The following is a 24,202-nucleotide window of genomic DNA, read 5'->3' as shown; positions in this document are numbered from 1 at the left end:
GTGAGTGCGGAGAACCATGTGAGGTTCGGAGCTGAAACGACCGGGGTGGCGGCGGTGGCCGAGAGACGGGCGCCCGAAACGGCGCCGGCGGCAGCAGGGACGGCGGCGGTGGCCGAGAGACGGGCGCCCGAGACGGCGCCGGCGGCAGCAGGGACGGCGGCGGTGGCCGAGAGACGGGCGCCCGAAACGGCGCCGGCGGCAGCAGGGACGGCGGCGGTGGCCGAGAGACGGGCGCCCGAGACGGCGCCGGCGGCTGAGAGACGGGTGCCTGAGGCGGCGCCGGCGGCAGCTGAGACGGCGGCACTGGCCGAGTCGACTGCACCCACCGAGGCGGCGGAATCTGGGTCGGCGGCAATTTGGGCCCTGACAGTGACCGAGACGCGGGCAATGGCGGCGCCGGAGGCGGCGGCGGGTATATGGCGCGAGGAGGAGAAGGACTTTATTGTGAGCTACGATGAGAGCCAGAAAAAGTGGTCTGTGCAATTGAAATGGTGTGGGGATGAGCCAGGACAGTTGTTCAACAAAGCGGAGGAGTACTCAATACCATCAGAGGCCAGGCAGGAGTATGAGCGACAGCTCACAAAGTGGGTGACAAACGGATGGCTTGTTCCCTATGACGAGCGTGTCCACGGACAGGCAAAGGGCACAATACCGCTGATGGCGGTGATTCAGCCGAACAAAGACAAAGTGCGCCCGGTCATGGACTTCAGAGAGCTGAATGAGTATTTGGACTCGCATACGGCTGCCGCAGACGTGTGTAGCGAGAAAATTCGCGAGTGGCGCCGGTTCGGACGGAACGTGTCGCTTCTGGATCTCAAAGACGCCTACCTGCAGGTGCATGTGAGCGAGTCTCTGTGGCCCTACCAGACTGTCGTGTTTCAGGGCAAAAGGTGGTGTCTGACGAGACTAGGGTTTGGAATCGGCTGTGCGCCGCTGGTGATGAAAAAAGTGCTCAGCATGGCTCTCGGGCTGGACCAGAGAATAGACAGCGCGACATCCTCCTACGTCGATGACATATTTGTGAATGAGGAGGTCGCCACCGCAGCAGAAGTGAAGGCCCATCTCGAGAACCATGGCTTGGACTGCAAAGCGCCAGAAAGTGTGATCGATGGTGCCCGTGTGCTTGGCCTAAGGGTCTGGGGGGAGCGAGACGGGCTGTTCTGGAGGCGCGACAGAACCGACATCAGCCCGCCCCCTAAACTGACGAGACGGGCAGTCTTCTCTCTGTGCGGACGACTCACCAGTCTTGTTCCTGTGGCCGGCTGGCTCCGCGTGGCCGCGTCATATCTGAAGAGGCGTGTCACCGCTGTGTCCAGTGGATGGGATGACGAGGTCACTGACCCGGAGCTCTGTGCAATGGTCATTGAGATGGTGGAGCGTGTGAACACATCTGACCCCGCGCGGGGCCGGTGGGATGTCTCTGGAGACGGTGCAGGTGTGGTGTGGGTCGATGCCAGCTCCCTCGCCATCGGGGCCGTGCTGGAGATCAACGACTGCGTCGTTGAAGACGCCTGCTGGCTGCGGAAGAGCTCGGACACCCACATCAATCTCGCAGAGCTAGATGCTGTGATACGAGGGCTCAATCTGGCACTGTCCTGGAATTTGAAGAATGTGACGATCATGACCGACTCGCGAACCGTCTATCACTGGCTGTCCGACGTCCTGTCTGGCAGAGCCCGTGTAAAAACCAAGGCAGCGAGCGAGATGCTAATTCGGAGGCGTCTTGAGACAGTGAAGAAGCTGGGCGAAGAATATGCCATGCAACTGTGCGTGAAATTCGTCCCATCGGCTGAGAACCGGGCCGACGCGCTCACGAGAGTGCCAAAAAAGTGGCTGACCCCGCAGGGCGCGTCGATGGTGTGCGGTGCCGTCGTCACAGAGCCCGACATCGCACGGATTCACCACACCAGCGGCCATCCTGGCATCACACGAACCCTGAGACTATGCAGGAGGCAGAGCTCTGACGTCACCAGAGCTCAGGTGCGTGCCGTGATCCGCCAGTGTCAGGCGTGCCAATCGGTCGACCCTGCGCCGCAGCGCTGGGTGCGCGGCACGCTAGGGGTGAACGAGTGCTGGGAAAGAGTGAGCATGGACGTCTGCCACGCCGACAATCAACTCTACCTGACCCTAGTGGATTGTGGGCCGTCTCGCTACGCGATCTGGAGGCACCTAAAGCGACAGGACGCTGAAAGTGTCATCGCGCAGCTCGAGTCAATCTTCCTGGAGCGAGGCGCTCCCACTGAGCTGCTGACGGATAACTATCCATCGTTTCGAAGTGCCGTGTTCAATGAGTTCGTCAGTCGGTGGGGAGTCTCCGTTCGATACCGAGCAGCTCATGTCCCGTCCGGTAACGGCATCTCGGAGCGCAACCACCGCTCCATCAAAACGCTAGCGGCCAGAAAAAAGTGTTCGGTGGTGGAGGCGGTGTATCGCTATAACGTGATGCCACGCGCGGAGGATCAGAGCTCCAGCCCCATGGAAACGCTGTTTAATTACCGCGTGAAAGTCCCAGATGTAGACACGCCAGCTGATGCCGATATCAGCCGCTTTACGGTCGGGGACAAGGTTTGGGTCAGGGACCCGAGCCGCCGCTGTGACGTGGCCAGCTCACTTGGGACGGTGAGCCGTATTGTGTCTGTACAGTGTGTTGAGGTGGATGGAGTGCCGCGCCATGTGCGAGACCTGAGGCTGGCCGTTCTCCCACAGCAGCGTGAGGGCGGGAGTCCGCCGATCTGTGAGAGTGACGACGAGGGCGCCCCAATTATCTTTTATGAGCCGTGTGTCACTCCCGACGCCGCGGCTCGAGGCGAGTCGGAGGGGGCCTCGCACGATGGCGAGGAGTCGGCAGCTGCTCGCAGGAGCACGCGGGAGCGGCGTCCCGCTACGCTGACGCAGTATGGTGATTTATAAATCAGGGGGGAGTGTAATAGAATTGTGTTGTGAATTAGTAGAATGTAGCGTGCCTCGTGTGTGTATTGTGCGTGTGTGCTTATGACCGTGTTTGTGTGGGTGCGCCGAGACCGTGGGACCGGCGGGCCGCATTTCCTGCGCCTGCGGCGCTAGTTTTATGGCGCACAGCTGTGTGTGCACTGTGGACCGCCGGCCGGGCTCGGGCGCGCGGCGGCAGTTGGCGCCGCGACACGATGACGTAAGGAATACAGCGTGTGAGAGGTGGCTCGGTTTTCTACAAAGACAACACACTCTTTTTAGTTTTCTTACATGGTTTGATATAATTAATTTTAATCATCATAAATTTACAGGGTGCAATGAAATTATATGATCCTTTTTTTGCCGTATCTGTCAGCACAGCTATTTGCTGACGTACAAGAAGCGGGATAATTAGATGAATACGTGCCTGTGGTATCAGTTCTCAACTCAGGAGTGCCCTGACCTTGCGAGGTGACCTTTGCTCTGAGTGAGGGTCGAATCACCGCCGGGCTCACTTGGTAGTTTTCGTCCAGGGCAGAGACGAGAAAGGAGTAGGGGAGACCCGGGAGGTATGGGCCCCCGGGAGGTATGGGCCATCGCAGTTTTGAAGAAGTGTTGCGCATTTTTACACATTTTACCGCGTAAACTGGTAACAGCCATTTCTTTACACAATCCACGTGATTTCCAAAATCTTCCTCAGTCTTCTTTGGCAATGAGCGGTGATAAAGCGTTTTTGCCTCTTCGAGTAAAATACGGTACATTCAGAAAATTCGTGATAAATTTGAACCAGGCTCGTTTTATTATGTCAGACATCGCTAACATTCGAGAACCAATGGTCGTATCGAGCCTCGCGAGGCGGTGTTCGAAAGATCTCTACGAGACCTTCCCAAAGCACTCTTAAGATTTTAAGATTGAGGTCAACTTTCGGGTCAAGGTCAGTTCAAAGGTCAAATTCTGGGGTTTTGCATGATTAGGCTTACAGACAGCGGAATCGATAGCTGCTGCTCGAAACTCACCAAAAATGACCTCAAAGACCGAGTGAAGGTACCATGTGCGTATAGGAGTCATACTAAGTACGGGTCAAGGTCAGGTCAGGTCACGAAAGGTCACGGTTTTCACTTTCTGCTACATGGGCGTGCGACACATGTTTTATGGCTTATTTTTCACACCGAATCCGATGGTAATGGTTATATGTGACCCCAAGTCACTGTGCTGGTGATAAGTGTGCATTGAAAGCATAAAAAATCGTTTGTACCATACATAACTAAACGAGGGCTATGAAAAAGTCAATTTTTCTACTTTTTATTTTTGACATAAAAATGCATTTTCTAGACGAGCGTTGTCCCAGGAATCTAGTGGTGCCATTTGTTTTCACATGCGATGTTCAGAAGTGCCTCTAATTCACGAAAATGCTTATGACGTCACCATGCCCTATGCATGTTGGAACTATTTTTTACAATTTGGGGGTCAAAAACCAAGATAGAAAGTTGAAATTCAAGACATCTAATGTTCTAATAGAGCTCTATATTATAATTCCGTTTTTTTTTTGTAAATTCTCAAAATTTTGGATTTTATTAGCTGTTTTTCAAGAAATATAGTTTTTGGAATTTTTAGGATAAAAAACGCATTTTATGGAAAATCCGAGATAGCCATTTTAAAGAACTCGTTGAGCTGCGTCTTTTCATGTCCTTAATTTGCAATTTGCTTCAAACTTTGATTTTTGGCGATTTTTTAAACATTTGCCACTTTTTGACTGAAAACGCCATGTAGTTACATCACTAAAACCGATATATCTCAAAAAGTTTTTGACACATTTTCTTAAAGATTACACAGGAGACGCCAAAGTGATAGGGAAGAAGGTATGCCAAGCTTCAAGTTGATAGCGTAAGCAGTTCATGAGTTTTTAAAGAAAAACGGAGGCGGGTCGGATCCGACACCCCAGGCGGTCGCGGGTTAAGACTGGATAGATAATTTGAAGTTTTCTTGTAGTGATGTTAATTACGGAAAATCGTGATACCGATACCAAACCAAATACCAACAATACCCATGGAAAAATACCGAAACCGAACCGACTTGGTAATATGAGGGAAATACCAACTTTTTACCAAATTCTCAGCCTCTTTTACATTAGAGAGGATTCATAAAACCAACAAAATACCAAATGCGTTCGCCTTGAAATACCAAATACCAAGTTGGTATCGGTTTGGTATCGGTATACCAAAAAGTTGGTATCCGATTGACACCTCTATTTTCTTGCAAGATTATGAGCTGAGATTCTTCGCGCATTCTGGCGTCTTAACCGGAAGGTTCGGGCCACCCACCCCCGGTGATCCTAAATCAATAAAATGATGCTTTCATTGAATGCCCTCTTCAATAAGTTTTATTTTTGTCGCGCAAGGTCGAAAAATTTAACTACAAATTGCATTCGAACAGAACAAAAACATTATTTGTCTTATTTCATGGAACATGATTGAGGTTACCAAAATATCAAAATACCAAAATGTGCGGATCGTCTGATGGTTGACCTAGCCTTACATCAAACAAACAGCATTTCATATTCTCATGTTTCTCATCACAAATTGTCTGGAAATGCACGTATGTATAATGTAAGCCAACATACGTACATGAAACGAAAAGCCATTTGACTCTGGCCTGACATGGTCTGGAGAAAAAAGGTTACAGGTCAAAGTTCATTTGAATCAGGGTCATGAAATTTTCAGCGTAGTTGTAAAATTGAATAACTGGAAGACACTAAGGGCTGACTATGTTCTAAATACCCTAGCTTAACTTTTCGTTGTAATCCGCTGCTTTTTTAGTTTTTTTTTTACTCGCGGTAGTTGAAAACAACCAATAGGGGTCCATCCAACCTTCCTCTGTAAGTATACGAGTTAAGCAAAAGCTAGAAGAATCATACGGACACTACATCTTAGAAATAAGAAATACATGAAATAGACAGCATTACAGTTTTGTAAAAGGCTATATTTGTTCCTTGAATTTCTCAAATGATATTTCTCAAGGATTCAAGGATTTGTTTTTGTAAGAATAAAACTGTGTGCAATTTTCATTAGACTTGTGTAGCACACTAAAACGTCCTTCAGTTGCGTAAGCCAGGGCCTAGCATCCTGGAACTGAACACTTAAAACTTGCAATTTTATTGTATATTATAATCCTCTGTTACGGCGCGTCATCTTTTGTACCTTCTCTAATGAAGTAGTTTCTCATGTAACCACTTGTGGTTGTAACCGCTAGAGCTCTTGTGATAACCTGTTCCTGGCTCCGCTCAGATTATGTGAAGTGGGGCTGCGATTTTGCTATGTTGACATGGGGTGGAAAACACTAACTGACCCAGATGAGAGTTAAAATAGCAAGCGGCGACATTTCCGTTTTTAATGCGCTGATGTAAGCATTTTGGAAAACAGAATCGTTTCCTAAATTGCTCGATCGATCGATAAACATCGATCGATTCCAAAAACCTTGGCGCAACGATCAGCCTTTTAAATACACGCCCCAGCAGACGAGGGACGTACCACCCCTCACCATGCCGTTCCTGTGCTAGAACTGCGTGGTAAAAGGACGGTAGGCACTATCACGAGACACAGTGACTGGTGCATACTCATTTTTACGGCATTGTTTGGCCAGTTGAATGTTGATATCTGAAGTCCATGGATGGTACCAATATGGCTGTGGGAAAACAGCGCGGAGCAAAATGGCTGTGAGAAAGTGGCCCGGAATGCCACCGCAAGCTACTGCGGCAGAACGCCACTCCTCAGTTCCCGAGCACCCGGTACAAGCTGCTTATCCAAGTTGTTTGCCACTACTGCTGGACGTCTGTGCAGCGATCATGTGATTTATTGTCGAGGGATGATCCCGCGGTGCTAGTAATCTTAAGAAGTTTGACATTAAAAATATCTATCCTTCGAGCCACGGCGGGTTCGGCTGCCGGGAACGGGGCTGGTCGGCTCTGTCAGTTTGCCGACCGTTATACGTTACCTGCGACCACTGCTGGCGGAGTCCCCGCACCCGACATGGTTCGGAACCATCCATCAAGGCAGCAGCTAGATCAGACAGCTCTCACCACTTCTATTTGCAGAAGCTGGGCTCAAGAATGTGGATCAGAGTTTTCGATCGTGAGAAGCGGATAATGGCTAGATGAACTGCTCGGATCATCTACAAAACTCGTGAAACTACTGCAGTTTCTCTTCGTACCTGAATCTGTGCTTGACTGGGATACAACTGAGCTCACTGGTTTGGTGTTTTAGATAGCCTCTATCATTTTCCTTTTTGGATTACATTTGGCAATGCAATGTATGACACCTAATTTACATGTAATTCAACACTCAAAACATTACTTGGCATTGCATCATATCTGCCGTATAATTTATCGCAATTACCATTTTTCTACCTCTTCCGACTGGTCCCCTACATTAGAGTGAGAAGTACCGCGCTGGTGCGACACGACACACACGCCTCAGCTGGGCGCCCAGCGCGCCCAGCTGCCGTCAGTCGCGTCACACGAGGGCCGTGCGGCGCCAGATTAATGACTGCCTCCGTCGGCGCTGACACTCGTGCCCATTACACGTGTCGGTATTCATGGAACGACGCGACAGGCCTCGATGGACCACCGGAAGCAGCGGCTACCACTCCGACCATTATGCATGCGAAAGAGGGAGCGGCGGCAAAGAAACAGATCACGTGGTGATCCAGTGCTACTTTTGAGCAGTTAAAACAGTGACGTAATACCCGGATTTGCTAAATGCACGTGATTTGTCTTTGTGTCGCTGGAACAAAACCACATGGGTTTTTGTTTCTGAGTGTTGAGCAAAGTGAATCAATGAGATCTACCTTCCGAAAATAGGTATCCCAATAGGCATAGGTATGTTTGTCACAGTGCCAGACCACAGTCGATAACTAAACCATTTTAAAATTGTAGGATATCCCGCGCCCCGCTGGGGGGGGGGGGCAGAATCTGCCCTCCTCCCGTTTTTCGCCAATAACTTCTAAACGCGTTACGTTACGCCAGCGACGTCAATCTTTCAGTACCTTATCATACATCAATTTTAGACGTTTCCTGAAAATTTGAGCGAAATCCGTCGGGAAATTTGTGAGAAAATGACGTTTTAGTGACGTCATGTTCGCCATTTTCGCCTCAAAAACGGCAAACTTTCAAACGCCGCTAACATCTTCATTTTTGAAGTAATCAAGACGTAACAAATAAGGTTACACGTGATTCTACTTTGTCTATCAAATGGCTATCTCGGTTTTTTGAAAATTTTTGATTTTGGCCCATTTCTTTCAAAAAACTGAAAAACTTTTTGTGGGATAATAATTATAAAATCCAAAAATTTGAGTGTATCGAAAAACCGGAATAAATGTCAGAGAAGTGGTCTATGTGCACCTACATACCCATTTTTAGAAGAATCGGTTCAAAAATGTGGGAGCTATTCAAAACTTTATGACGTCACGACACACACATTTTTTGAAACATGATTTTTTGGAAGTTCTAGACCTCGTACGGAAACAAAAATAGCACCATTCGATTCTCCGTGAAAAACTGCATCAGAAAGACACCTTTTTAGGCCTTAACAACCAACCTCAAAATTTGACCTCACTTGACCTGACCTTAACCTGACCTCGACCTGAAATTTATCCAGAGATGGTCCATATCACTTATTGAGTGTGCCTATTAAATTCTATGAATAAAATGACCCATGAAACATGTGTCGGCTGTCGCACATGTCCTTTTCTAGATATATTTTGTTTTTGGTGACCTGACCTGACCTGACCTTGACCTTGACCTTTGAAGGATATTGTATGCAACGAATATTGTCTTAGTAGCCTAAGAATACGTTTTGGACAATCAGTCTCAGTCCATTCTTCGGCAACTACGGTGCAAGGCCGATACTGTAGAAACTTGCATTTTGTACCAGTAAATAAGTATCTGCATGCTGTGGATCTCCGATTTTTCTTATTGATGACTGATGACGTAATGTCAGATTGATGTCTTGACCTACGCATTATAGGTAAGTCATTTTTGCTTAGTTTTGTTGATTTAGGCTCTTTTGGTCTGGCGAGACCGTTGCAGAGCCGGAGGGATGAAAGAAATCAGGGGAGACATTGGTCAAGTCGGCGAAGGGTCCGAGCCCGTCTCTACATATATGGACTGGCTGCTCAGCCCCGCTCGCGGTCACCCCACAAGCCGCATGGCCTGGTCCCGTGAGGACCCTGCCATGTCGGATCGAGGAAACGGTCCAGCTTGGAATATGGGGCAGTGGGCATGGAGGAAAGGAATGTGAATATTCCAAGGATGGAAATGATAGAGCGATGTGAAGTTAATGGCGCTAGTCAGATCATCAGATGCTTTATTTTTACCATGAAACACTTCCGTCTCGCCGGGACGGTCTCTGCTACTAAGGAACTCAGTCGGTCGTCGGTGGTCCGCCCAGCCCGATGTTACGCTCTATCGTCTCATTCCAAAACCCTGCAATGACATTTTCAGACCGAAGAAGACCCCTCGGCATGAACAAATACCAATGGCTGAGCTGAAATGGCACGAGTGGCGCCGTACAGCGGTGGTTAGCCGAAGCTTGGGTCAGTCTGGCGGAGCCACGGTCAATTCTGCACTGACTGCAGCGACATCTAGCAGGAGTCATCAGAGTTCTAGTAGTGATGCCGATGGCAGATTTCACCCTGACCGTGCAGCTCCGGGAGACGACGTTTTTTTTTTTTGTTTTGTTTTTTTTTGTTGGGTTAGGCCCTTTCGGTCCAGTAAGACCATTTCAGAGCCGGGAGGATGGTAGGATGTAGGGGGAGACATTGGTCTGGGCAGGCACCCTAGTGAGTCGCCGGGGCTGAGCCCGTCCAGAGGACAGGCCATCCAGCCCCAAGGCACTCACTGCACCCGGCTACGGGGTGCGCTCCCTCGGGAGCAGCGGTGCCGCTCCAAGGGAGCAGCCCGCATGAGATAAAATTGCCTGTCCAGCCCGGAGGGGGGCTGCAGCGTGGAGGAGAAGGATTTCAGTATCCTGAGGATAGAAGCACGGAACGGTGACGACGTATTTCGTAAGCTGCAGGTTATCTCGCGCCCCGTTGGGGTCTGCCGAGCAACGCGCCCTGCTGGGGGGGGGGGAGGGAGGGGCAATTTGGCCCCCCTAAGATCTCGAGAACCACGCAACATAGCGACAAGCGGCAAACGGCGTTGGATAGCCCCAACAGGGAACTACCTTGTGACCCAATTTCATTGACCTAGGTCAAACCGATGACGTCACAGGTCAGGTCAAATGTCGAATTTTCACCGTTTACAGGCATTTCAAGAAATGCGTTGTAAAATCGAGTAAAATGCATTTCATTGAAAATCATCGATGGGGTAGGTATTGTTCGCCAAACACATATTTTGCTATTTGAGGTCACTGATACCAGGTCAGGTCACAGAGGTCAGGTCACTGAGGGTCACAATATGAAAATATCATGTGATACATGTTTTATGGTCCATTTTATATGTCAAATGCGATTATGTGGGTCAGGTAGCCTTTGGGGTCAGTTTAGAATATATTCTGGTGAAGGTTAGGTCAAGGTCAGGTCAAGGTAAGGTCAAATTAGGTCAATTTTCAAAGTTGATATTTTTGCATAAAATGGGTACTGATTCGATGCCGCTCGTCACGGGGAGTTCAATGGTGGTATTTGTTTTGCGCTACGGGCTCTAGAATTGCCAAAAATTGAGTTCAAAAATTTGAGGTCATCAATTTTGAAGTTTTTTTTTCGCTATAACTGGGCCAAAAAAGAGGTATCGATCTAAAAATTGGTATGTAGATAGAAGAGCGCAGGAACTGTCACATATATTCCGGTTTTTCTAGAAATTCAAAAAAACTTTTGGATTTTGTTTTGCGTTTAATCAACTTTTTGAATTTTTGGGGGTCAAAATCCAAAAAATTTGAAAATCCGTGAGAGCAGTTTTGTAGCGCCGTCTTTCCTCTACATGACCATATAAAAAACTTTGAAATTGCTAAGTACCTAACTGTAGCTTTGGTGAGCGTTTCAAAATTTCATGTTTTTTGCTCATTTTTGCTCGAACATGACCTCAGTTTGACCTCAATAATTCCTGACCTAATGTGAGCTAAGACTTGAAATTTTGTGTGGAGGTGTCAAATTGATGCCCGGTAAGGTACTGAAAGATTGGCGTCGCTGCGCGCCGCCGTTTTCTTGCTATTCAGGAAAAACCACAGGGGGCCAAATTGGCCCCCCCAGCGGGGCGAGGGTTATAACATAACTGATAACTCATCCTTGTGAGAATATTGTGCTCCATTAGATCAATAAAAGCACCGCCGTTTGTGGCACATATGTTCATACATCTTTTCCCCACATGTTGTGAAAATTTCAGACCTAGGTCGCTTATGGTCAGGTCACCAGGTCACGTCAAGTGACCTTAACTCAGAAAAAAGTTGGAATGCTACTCAGAGCTACAGTGGCTGAACAATCGCTTTGAAACTTTCAGAGATCGATAAGGGTATAACAGTATGTAAAAAATGTATATCTCGAAATTTTGATATCGGAGACCTAACATCACACCAATTTTGCACGCACTCTTTTAGGTATAAGTCATTGGGAGAAAATTGAAAGGCGTGTATTTTGGACGATCGCCACTGTAAATTCACTCTCAACACCGACTTACAAGTAAAAATGACATACTGTAGCGGAAACAAGGATCCGTGACCCCTTCTCATGTCCCTGAGGTCACCTCAGGTCATAAAAGGTTCTCAGCAGTTGTTTGGTAATCTCTTTTGATAGAGGCAGACTAGAGCGATGAAAGCACCTTAGATGTGTTCAGGTCGACCATTCGAATCGACTGACATCCAACATGACCTTTTCCGGTCAGGTTTGATCTTTACCTTAGGTTCTTACGCTATAACCTTAGGAGGTTTGTATCAACCCCTTGGCCTGGCGAGGGTTGGCCTTTCGACACTTGCATATGGTGTCTTTTGCAACCTAAAAACCCGTGTAAATATATGCACAACACTGTTTAGTTATCAGGTCGAAGCACCTCAACTAAAAACATGCGAGCATATGCAGGTAAACCCGCTCCCCAGTCACCAGTGGCGGTCTCAGCCAACTTCGCCCTAGTGAGGGGGGGGGGGGGGGCATATGTTACCACCCACCTCTAACTCAAAAACTAAGAGGGCTAAAAAGACGCAGTAAAAAGCAGTCGATAGCGTTCGATGCGTAAGTTTGAAAGTATTTCTGTCATTTTTTTCATCTTAGAGCAATATTGGGGTCACCAGAGGTCATCAAAGGTCAAAATTTGCGAATTGTCATTATATTTTTCAGAAAACATGCCATTATCTCAGGAACTATGATAGCTACAAAAATGCTGAGAAAAGCAATCGATAGCTTTTGAAGTCTTCTTTTGTTTTAAGGTTATCATCAAAAATGACCTCAGGTCAATGGTTTAGCCTCCAGAGGGCAAAAACATAAAAAATAACTGTTTTTACGAAAAGTGTTTTTCGACAATAACTTTTGACTTAGGAAAGCCATGACATTTCTATTGCCAGAATCGTGTTCCTCTCGCCGAGACGCGTCGAATGAACTATAATATGACCTTGAAAGGTCAACTTGAAAATTTGACCTCAGGTCAAGGTCATGACCTCACCGTAAAAGGTCATGTTGCATATCAGTCGATGCGTCTCGGCAAGACAAACACAATGAGGCCATCCCCAGCGTTCTATCTCTTTCCAATCGAGAGTTATTGGCAAAAATAACTCTCTGATTGTAGCCTCCAATGACCTCGGATGACCTTTCTAGAGGCTATCAGCAAAAAGACACCTTGGTGGTCACGGGTGGTCCAAATCATTGTGATTCTGAAATATTTGGACTGTTCCTACGCGTACACACGGATCTAGAGGCATTTTCGTTTTTCTCCATTGACTTATAGGGGAAAGGTCACGCTACTGGCCTGACCTTAGGTCACGGATATAAAAAATCCGAGATATACAAATTATAGGCGCCCATAACATCATGCAACCCACCAAGTTTAAAACCTCTCTGACAAACACTGCAGGCTGGGTATGATTGCAAACTTTTTTAGGCTTGGTCAGTTAATTTGACCTGGTGACCTGACCTGACATAACCTGAGGTAAAAATTTCACACATTGTCCAAAATTGATGTACAGAAAGCTACTCCAAGCGGGTAGCGCCGCGGTTTTTTATTCGCACGCAAAAAAACGCGACAGGATGGTAACATATGCCCTCCCCCACTGCACTGGGGCGAAGGTTAACAAAAAAGAAACATCCCTTCGCAAGGTGTCAGGGTGAGCCATCAGCCACAGCAAAAAACGATCGTTGCGCCCTTCACACAGCAAGGTGGGTGGCCACTCTAGAGATCATACCTACTTGACGCAGTGAAACATTACTGTTTTGCCAGGCGTTGAAATAGGTGAGAAATGATCCAATAACGGATAATTCATAACTATGTAGTAACATACAACTTTACTTGCAAATACATATGACCGTTAGGTACGGTCCCCATAACTTTGATCTTGTCACTCTACCACCATGAGTGCAATTATCTCATGCTTCTTTCATGGTTGCGTTTTTATAATTTCAGTGAGGTCTTGCACAAGCATCCATGAAGGTTAAAAATAAATAACAAAGGAAACGTGCTTTTGGATGAAAAATGATTGAGCGCAATAGTGGGTTGAGCACCTTACCCAGTAAGTTGGTCTCTATAGCAGCGTACCTATTTCAAGCGCTGGTTTTCCTTTTTAGCTCCGCCGTCCTTGAGATGAGATGAGATGAGAATAGATGCACGTGCCCACGTGCAGTAGCGTAGCACCACAGCTGGGATTGATAAAAATATAGGTATGGCCCGATGAATGGCCCTTGGTCAGTGGCCATCGTTAGGCCAAGCTTCAAGGGAATCAGCGTAGCCATCACGGTGTTATCGGCCAGAGGAACAATCTGACACCCCTGAATGACAATGGTAAGTAAGTACCTAATCAATCTGGACTAGATCAGGCTAGGTCACCAAGTCAGCCGAAGCCTTCAGTGCAATTGAGATGTAACTGTGTGGTTTTGCAAATCAGCTGTCAGGGCTGTACTTTGTTGACTGTCGGTCCCTTTCAGAGAAATAATAAGAAAACAGATGTCTATTGACCCCACACCCTTGCACAGCAACGCCGAAGACCACTTTAGTCCGGGCGCCCAAAAACCCCCCTTGCACAGCTAAGGGGCACTGTACTGTGCACTGTGCATGCCAGCCGACATACGGAAGGAAGTGGCCTCTCGGGTGCTCCGCCTCACAGCCTTCACCCCACAGCTGCGGTGTTGACGGGGGGGGGGGGTCTTCCGCCTTTGAATCGGTTACGCCCGGCACTGTACGCTGTACGCGTGGCAGCCGGCCGTGAGACGCCACTGCCGCGGCCAGGCCGACTTCCGCTCACAGGCCACAAGGCCAGTTCCCAGGCCGCCAGCCGCTCCTGACGCCCCCTCCCCCTACTTATATGGTCGCGGCTCCCTTCCACGTGACTGGGAGCGGAGGTATGAACAAATTGCCTGCCAGCTGTCTCCCTTTGAGCATTTATCGCCACGCCAGCTGTGTATCGCTAATGATTGTAAATGCACACATACATGCAAACATAGAAGTTACATTGTACATACTTCGGACGCTGCTGAAGTGAATACCCTGTGTTCCAAAAGTAGCGTTATCATTTGTTTTGGTCACATCTCCGAACATTTGCGATTGATAAAAATAAAAAAAGATGTTATATGAAAGGTCGCGAACATGAATAGACATAGAGTGCGTTTGACTTTCTCCGCAATTCTGGAGCAATTGTCCTGAGGCCCTCTTGGGATGCCATCAAAAGTGGAGTGGCATGGGTCTGGATGCAACGTGACTTTCTTGATTTATGCCATGACTTTTCTTTTTTTCAAATTTTGAAATTGCTCTATCAAGGTAATCATATCCCGGCCGGGCCCGGGGATAATCCTAACCGCCACAGCCCGGGGGGGGGGGGGGGGGCGGCGGCGTTTTTTGCCCCCGGTCTATTCTAAGACACCTAACATTTTTGACCTCAGGTCGATTTTCAAGGTCAGAGGTCAAGGTCAAAGGCAAAAACCGGCACATGTGTAGCGATCTCAGCGTAAGTGTTCTAGAGGACGGCAGGATGCGTAAAACCGGCTAAATTGGATGTTGCACGAAAGAAGAGAACGTGAGGATTCCGATGCTGTGCTCAATATTCAAGGTCAAGGTCAAGGTCATTTACATAATTGACCTCAAACTTTGCAATTTTTCGCATACCTTGTTTACTAATTTCCCAGATGTCTTTAAGTGTTTTGAGGATTATCAGGGCCCTATTTGTGGTTCTTACGATACAAGGCTGCCCAAGATCAAGGTCACGGAAGAGTATCCTTGCTTGAAACTATTTCACTGATTCAAGTCAGTCATAATAGTTGAGACAATTTTGCCATCCTGAGGCTCTAAACGAATGCTCATAGCGCAAAATAGAATGCCAGATTCGTGATCATCTGTCACAAATCTATCATATGCGACCTTTCACGTGTCAAGGTCAACCATAGACCTCTGTATATGTACGGTTCCCCAGGGTATTAGTCGTTGGTCGCTCGGCGAGCGGGAGGGCAACCAGTTCCGCCCCTGTATCGCGTGATCCCTTGCTCTGCCCAGTTACGCACGAGCGTACTCCACGCCGCGTAGTAGCGTGGGGAGGGGAGGGTTAGAATGGTGGCATGGGTAGAGACTAGAAACGGTTTCCACCGCCATGCCACCGCCCAGCGACATGGAGCGGGGTCAGTGGCCAGGGCGCAGGGAAAGGTCAGAGGTCAGCTATAACGTAGAGCTTTGTGTCTCCCTCCCCTCCGTGTGTAACGACCGCACGACAGCGGCCGGCCGCCGATCAGGCTTGACATGTCAAGGTCACCCGCAGTCAACGGGCTCAGAGGTTGGTTGAGTGCGAGTCCGTGGCTGACGACAGTCTCGACCATGTGCTATGGTGCTGATACACTAGCGTGGGTAATAAGTTTGTGTTCAGTGCATATGACTGCTGGGGCGTGTCCTCTTGATATGATGCTTTGTAACGTGTATGATACGCTTAAAACCTCGCTGGCAGTGGCCGAGAGGAGAGGGGGTGGGGGGGGGGGGGGCGGCGGGGAGGCGGGTGCCGCCTCCACATATTTATTTTTGTTGATAGCTGCAAGAGCTGAAATTTGGCAAGCCTTACCTTTGATTCAAGCTGAATTTTTATGACAGCAGCTGTATTTTCACCCTCGCCCACATTGGTGTTTTGCCAGCGTCTATCGTAAAGGGGGAAGAAGGGTCCGTTGGACCCCTTTGCCGTTCAGCCCTGATCGAGCTATAGAGCTTCGCGGAAAAAGAGCGTGTTGCCCGTGACGAGAGGAGGCCGATGACACCCAATTTTAAGGTCCTAGGTCATTGGTTGACAGGTCAATATAGCTCAAAAGTCGGGGAATCGGGACCTGTTAGAGCTTCGTAAAGTGAAGCTGTTATAGGGTTTTGCGGGGTGCTGATCACGAAATTCAAGTTAGTTTTGATCACAGATGATGTTTTCGTGCATTTAGGCCATGTCGGGTCATGTCAGGTCAGGTCACATGTTACGAGGGAACCAAAACTACTTCTTAAATGTTCAAACGGTTTCTAAATGCGAAATCAACTCCAAAATCTACCCTAGAAACATGTAAAACTCGAAAGAGTGAACGAAGTTCATCAAAGGTCAGTGACCTGACTGACCTTCACGTGACCTTGATACCCACTAGAATCCATGGGATCAACATCCTTTCACATGTTTGATCGCTTAAAGTCACAAAAAGACAATAAAAGCGCTCTACTCAAAATACTCCAAAACGCCATTCCGGCCAAACATGGTCTCGGAAAACAGGTCACAAGTCAAAGGTTTTTTTTTAGTCAAGGTCATACAAATTATAGGGTAGGCGTAATATTGATTAACTCGAGGGTACTGAAAGTTTCGTCGTAATCAGCCGCTTTTTGCGAGAGTTATTTGCGAAAAACTGAGGGTAGGAGGTCTGTTCGACACCCTCTCAGTGTCGAACATCATTAGTGCGAAGGTTAAGGTCAGGCCGTTAACCAATGACGTCAAAAGTGAACCTCTGTAAGGTCCCAAAATGTCGCGACGTCGCAGCACCCTTCGTGCCAGGGGACTTTTCAACGGGGAATGAAGCTTATATGATCTAGTACTATCTCCCAGAGGCCTCACAAATTGTATGTAGCTATCTCGTATTTTTCTTAAGAGTCACCTGAAGTCAGGTCGGTCACGCAACCTCATGATTATTAACCCTCGCCCCGTTGGGGGGGGGGGCCATTTTGCCCCCCCTGTGGTTTTTCCTAAATAGCAAGAAAACGGCGGCGCGCAGCGCCGCCAAATTTTCAGTACCTTCCCGGGCATCAATTTGACACCTTCACACCAAATTTCAAGTCTTAGGTCACCTTAGGTCAGGAGTTATTGAGGTCAAACTGAGGTCATGTTCGAGCAAAAATGAGCAAAAAACATGCAACCTTGAAACGCTCACCAAATCTACAGTAATCAAGCAATTTCAAAGTTCTTTATATGGTCTAGTAGACAAAAAGCGGCGCTACAAAACTGCTATCTCGGATTTTCAAAATTTTGGGTTTTTGACCCCAAAAAATTCAAAAAATTGATTTTTTTAGAAAAACTTTAAAAAATCCAAAATTTTTCCGAATTTCGAAAAAAACGGAATATATGTGATAGTCCCTGCGCTCTTCTATATACATACCAAATTTCAGATCGATATCTCGTTTTTTGGTCAAGTTATAGCGAAAAAAACTGTTCAAAAATGATGACGTCAAATTTTTGAACTCAATTTTGAGCGATTCTAGACCACGTACGGCAAAACAAAGACCACCATTGAATTCCCCGTGACGAGCTGCATCGATTCGATACCCATTTTATGCAAAAATATTAACTTTGAAATTTGACCTAATTTGACCTGACCTTGACCTGACCTTGACCTGACATTGACCAAAACGTGACCTAAGCTGGCCCCAAAGGCTGCCTGACCCACATAATCGCATTTGTCATGTAAAATGGGCCATAAAACATGTATCACACGACATTTTCATATTGTGACCCCCCAGTGACCTGACCTCTGTGACCTGACCTGGTATCAGTGACCTCAAATAGCAAAATATGTGTTTGAAGAACATTTCCCCATCGATGATTTTCAATGAAATGCATTTTACTTGATTTTACAACGCATTTCTTGAAATGCCTGTAAACGGTGAAAATTGGACCTTTGACCTGACCTGTGACGTCATCGGTTTGACCTAGGTCAATAAAATTGGGTCACAAGGTAGTTCCCTGATAGGGCTATCCAACACCGTTTGCCGCTTGTCGCTAGGTTGCGTGGTTCTCGAGATCTTAGGGGGGGGGGGCAAAATGCCCCCCCCCCCAACGGGGCGCGTTGCTCGGCAGAGCCCAACGGGGCGCGGGTTAATCAATTGGGAAATATGAAAGCTGTTATTTTGGCGCCGGGAGCCATCTAAAGCTGTCTCAAGCGCATTAATTCGCGACTTCATACAATCTTTGCAAGCCCCAGCATTCACTTTTCCATTCTTAAAGTTAGGCGACTTCATTTATGACGTCACTAAGGTCACAGGAGTTTTCACCAAAAAGTCCCGATCAAATTGAGCTGGCGTGTCGGGAAGCCACAGTGGACTTGTGAGGACTTACCGAATCGAATAAGCGATATGACCTCCTTGAGCCAGCCTCGTGGCCTGAGTGGCTCTGCCCTGACATGACCTGAAGTGAACACCTTAAATTGGCCTCAACAAAAACAAAGCGTATACTATTCGACGCGCTTGAGCATGCAAAACTCGATGGTGCCATTATCTTGGCTCTGTAACCACTTATGGTGAAGTTGCTTACCAAAAACCGATCCCGCGAATTGGAGCACTTATACTGACCTCAGAGTTTATCAGTTGACCTGAGACATTCAACTCGGGTACCAGTTGCTGCATCTCATACGACGCACGCGCTCAGTTTTATCCGCAAGGCGCTAGCTCAATTAGGGACAAAAAGACGGAGAGGGGTCGTAATCGCCCCCCTCTCGGCCGGGGTATATGCAGAAAACCCAAAATTCCGTTGAAGGTTAAGCACTGAAGTGATATATTATGATGCGAGAAGGTATAGGTCAAAAAAGTATGCACATGAGCGGATGTGAATAAAACTGTGTTTGAGGTATGCCTTTTTTGTTATACATTCGATTTGCTTTAGTTATTGGTAAGAACAGATACAGCCAAGAAGAGCGCCCCTGAAGAAAAGGTGGCGCACCGGACGGGTGCGATTTTAAGGTCTAAGGACAGTCGTGGACCTCTAAGTTCGGATAAAGCGCTGCATGTTAGGGGTAAAAAAAAAATGGGGGCAAAAAAGCATCCCGATTTTGGCAGCATCGTCATGCTTTGTCACGGCACTCATCCACTCCCTCGGCCGAATTATTATTTCCTTTTTGTATGAGTTCTGGCTGATCCCGCACATTATGCTGCATGTTGTTTGCCATGAAAAAAAACAATGCATGTTCAGCTACGTTCTACGCAGTACGCACTAACCTAACCACCATCCCACCATCCACCACTAACCGCCATCCCGTTCTGTGCTCCCTTCCACCCCACACGAATCAGCCGAGATACTAGTCAGTCGGGCTAGCGCTATCCTATCCTCCCTTCATGACTGCACAGCGCTAAAACCCAGAGCCGAGACTTCCCGAGAGCGACCTTTGACCCCACGTGGTCCGAAGGGTCGGCCGATGCCTAAGGGCGCGCCGCGCGCCGGCCACCCGGATAGCCTCTGCCGAGTCTCCCTTTCATACACCGTTTACTACGCGCTCGATTCATTCATGATTCTGTGTTTCCTCGTTCCTCTCGTTAGATGGCTCTACTGATGCCATAGGCGATCCCACTCCCAGGAAGATTGCGGCCAGAATACCCCAAACGGCAGAAAATGAGGTTTTTGGTGAATACCTCGGAAAGTATTTGGCATACAACGATGCAATTTCACAGTCTCGTGGTAAATGTGCATACACATAATTCGGGTTGATACTTATGCATTTGAACATTATATAGGACCAGATATGTCCGAAAAAGCAAAACCAACAAGACTTTTACTGGAGAACCGTACAGAGGTCTATGGGTCAACCAAATCATTCTAGGTCATATGAGGTCAACATAGACTTGATTTTTTTTCCAAACAAAATATAGTCATTCGACGTGGTTTGGCAAGACGAATGAGTTGATACCACTGCCGTAGCTCTATGACCATATTTTGTTGATTTGCGAAAAACTAACCAGCTCGGGGTCGTTGACCTGACCTCTGACCTCAGGTCACCTACTTCTCTATTTTCCCTAGGTGAAACGTTACACAACCGTTCTCATAATTTGTGTTTATCTATTAATTAACCTCGATTTTTGGCAGCTATTTGAAGTTCACGTCTGTGACGCCGAAGTTAGTCGTCCAGGGGTCTAGAAAAATCGACCCAGTGACGTCACCGTCAGGCTAGGTCCCATTTTTTCTTAACATGATGTAAAATTGATGGGGGAAAAGGTACTGAAAGTTTCGCTGGAAACTATCGCCTATATTCGCCAGGGGGAGGAACAGCCCCGGGCCCGAGAGGGTCAACCCTCGCCCCGCTGGGGGGGGGGGGCAATTTGGCCCCCGTGTTTTTTCTGAATAGCAAGAAAACGGCCGCCGCCAAATTTTCAGTACCTTCCCGGGCATCAATTTGACACCTGGCTTCACACAAAATTACGAGTCTTAGTTCGCCTTAGGTCAGGAGTTATTGAGGTCAAACTGAGGTCATGTTCGAGCAAAAATGAGCAAAAAACATGAAATCTTGAAACGCTTACAAAAGCTACAGTTACCAAGCAATTTCAAAGTTCTTTAGGTATATGGTGGTCATGTAGCCAAAAAGCGGCGCTACAAAACTGCTATCTCGGATTTTCAAAATTTTGGGATTTAGACCCACTAAAATTTAAAAAAAACGTAAAAAAATCCCATTTTTCCGAATTAAAAAAAAAACGAATCGAATAGGTATATGTGATAGGCCCTGCGCTCTTCTATATGCATACCGAATTTGAAATTGATACCTCATTTGTTGACCAAGTTATAGCGAGAAAACTGTTCAAAATTAATGACGTCAAATTTTTGAACTCAATTTCAGCAATTCTAGACCACGTAGCGCAAAACAAAGACCACAATAGAACTCCCCGTGACGAGCTGCATCGAATCGATACACATTTTATGGAAAAATATCAACTTTAAAATTTGACCTAATTTGACCTGACCTTGACCTGACCTTCACCAGAACATAATCTAGACTGACCCCAAAGGCTGCCTGACCCACATAATCGCATTTGGCATATAAAATGGGCTTTAAAACATACATCACATGATATTTTCATATTGTGACCCTCAGCGACCTGACCTATGTGACCTGACCTGGTATCAGTGACCTCAAATAGCAAAATATGTGTTTGACGAACATTTCCCCATCGATGATTTTCATTGAAATGCATTTCACTCGATTTTACAACGCATTTCTTGCCTGTAAACGGTGAAAATTCGACATTTGACCTGACCTGTGACGTCATCGGTTTGACCTAGGTCAATGAAATTGGGACACAAGGTAGTTAGTTCCCTGTTGAGGCTAACCAACACCGTTTGCCGCTTGTCGCTATGTTGCGTGGTTCTCGAGATCTTAGGGGGGGGGCAAATTGCCCCCCCCCAGCAGGGCGCGTTGTTCGGCAGACCCCAACGGTGCGCGGGTTAACCCTCGCATGTGTAGGGGGGGGGGGGGTCGGATGGACCCCCCCATGGTTTTTCGCGAATAACTCGCGTAAAAAGCGGCCGATCGCGACGAAACTTTCAGTACCCTCACATTGATCAATTTTACACCTACCCTGAAAATTTCATGACCCTGACCCAAATGACCTTTGACATGTGACCTCTTTTCCGAGACCATGTTTGGCCGGAATCGCGATTCTGCGTATGTCGGCTCGCATTAGCCGCGCGTTTGCAAGCTTTTCGTGGTTTCAAACGTTCAAACATGTGATTTGATGTTGCTTCCATGCATTAGGGTGGGTGTCAAGGTCACCTGAAGGTCAGGTCAGGTCATTGACCTTTGGTGACCTCGGGTGACCTCGGTTCACTTTTTCGAGCTGTACATGTTTCTAGGCTAGTTTTTTGAGCTGAATTCGAATTTAGCAACCATTTGAACATTTACGAAGTAGTTTTGGTGCCTTCGTAACATGTTACGAAGCTGTCAGAGGCGGTTGACACGTACTACGAATACCCGTCACGACGCCTACTGGTTGACCTGACCTGACCTGACCCGACCTGGTCTAAATGCTTAAAGACATCATCTGTGATCAAAACTAACACGATATTCGTGATCAGCACCCCGAAAAACCCCTTAACAGCCACACTTTACGACTTTCTAACAGGTCCCGATTTTCCCGACTTTGGGTCATTGACCTGACCTGGAAGGTCAACCAATGACCTAGGACCTTAAAATTGGGTATCATCGGCTTCCTCTCGTCACGGGCAACACGCTCGTTTTTTCCGCGAAGCTCTAGCTCGATCAGGGGCCAAACGGCAAGGGGGGGGGTCCAACCGACCCCCCCCCCCCCTACACATTAGAAGCTGGCAAACGCCGCACACATGCGAGGGTTAAGGGTGAATTATAGCTAACCCGACGAGTTTCGACGAGAGGAACACGATGCCGTTAAAAGTAAGCTCTAGGAAGTTTTGTGTCAAAAGTTATTGCAGAAAAACCGTTTCCTTAAAAAGCGTCTACGTTGACAGTTTTTGCCCTCTGGATGCTAAGTGAAGCAGTTGACGTTAGGTCAAAGCTAAGAACAATGTACAGAAAGAGAGATAATAGAGCCATCGAATTCGTTTTTGTTTTTCGTGGCGCTGTACATGGCTCTATCTGTTTCTGAGCTATGCGCCGCCTTGTCAGAAAAAGGCGAAATTTGATCTTTACTGACCTCTGATGACTTGACCTGTGAGTGTGACCTACCCTAAAAAAATGAACAAAGTAATTACGTCATTGTTTTGGACGCTTCTTTGAACGCCGCTTAGGTACCACGTGTCGCTACGTGGCTCAGGAGCCGACTTAACCCTCGCCGGACCTATTGGTTTTCTACATACGCGCCGGCCGAGGGGGGGGGGCGGGTACGACCCCCCCCCTCTCCGTTTCGCCCCTGGTGGAGCTAGCGCGTCGCGGAAAAAACGAGCGTGTGCGCCGTTACGAGACGCAGAGATTGGTACCCGATTTTAAGGTCCTAGGTCAACCGGTGACCTCTGAGGTCAGGTCAAGTGCCCCAAGGTACGGTTCAGTTTTTGGTGAATAACTTTGCAAAAAACGGCCGCAGAGCCGCGATTTTGGCAGCATCGTGTTCGCCTCGCTCAGGCGCGTCGAATGATATACTTTTTGTCCGGGTCAGGTCAACTTAGGGTGTTGACCTCAGGTCAAGGTCAGGTCAGCACCCCTAGGTCACGAAGTTTGTAGAAAGAGGTCATGTTGCATATCATTCGATTCGGCAGGTCTTCCCGAGTCCATTGGTGGCTTTCTCGACTCGCTAGCTCAATTTGATCGGGAGTTATTGACGAAAAACTAATATGACCTTGATGACGTCATAAATGACGTCACGCAAGGTCAACATTGCAAAAGTGAGGCATCTAACCTTGCAAGGAGTGCACCAAATCACGATTCTGTGTGCTTGAGATAGTTGGAGATCGTTCCCGGCGCCAGAATAGCAGTTTTCATTTTTCCCCATTGACTTATAATGGTGAGGTCACGAAAATGACCTGACCTCATATGACCTTTAGGAAAAATCCGAGATATACAAGTTGTGAGACTCATAATGGATACTAGATCCTGCAAGTTTCATTTCCCTGTGACATCGCCTCTGGCAGTGAGCGCGTTGCGAAGTTGCGACATCTGAAGACCGTGCAGAGGTTCACTTATGACGTCATAGGTCAGTGACCTGACCTGAACCAAAAATGCGGTTGGTATCAAAAGATGCGGCTTGGATCAAAGGTCAGGTATGTCAAGTTTCAGCTCTCTATCGCCAGCGCGTTCGGAGCTATCGCGAAAAAACCCTATGGGGGGGGGGCGGCACCCGCCCCCCCCCCCCTCGGCCGGCGAGGGTTAACCCTCGCCCGCACATGCCATTTTCCCATCCTAAGAACGCACAAGGGGGGAGGGGTGGTTGCCACCC

The 24,202-nt window shown here is 47.7% G+C and overlaps 1 protein-coding gene across 1 annotated transcript; it reads left to right on the top strand.

The window, feature by feature from the left end:
• Nucleotides 1-387: 387 nt before the first annotated feature.
• Nucleotides 388-2,910, top strand: LOC122385264. Its single transcript, XM_043373405.1, has one exon. It carries the CDS (start codon nt 388-390, stop codon nt 2,908-2,910), a length of 2,523 nt encoding a protein of 840 aa, XP_043229340.1.
• Nucleotides 2,911-24,202: the final 21,292 nt, after the last annotated feature.

This window comes from Amphibalanus amphitrite, unplaced genomic scaffold, assembly GCF_019059575.1.
Source record: "Amphibalanus amphitrite isolate SeventyFive unplaced genomic scaffold, NRLGWU_Aamphi_draft 000213F_arrow, whole genome shotgun sequence".
Lineage (NCBI taxonomy): Eukaryota > Metazoa > Arthropoda > Thecostraca > Balanomorpha > Balanidae > Amphibalanus > Amphibalanus amphitrite.
The sequence above is the reverse complement of the archived record's forward strand: the minus strand, read 5'-3'. Positions and strand labels throughout refer to the sequence as shown.

Bases quoted from the DNA above. Each gene is read 5' to 3' on its own strand.
- LOC122385264 (XM_043373405.1), top strand. From the start codon at position 388: ATGGCGGCGCCGGAGGCGGCGGCGGGTATATGGCGCGAGGAGGAGAAG.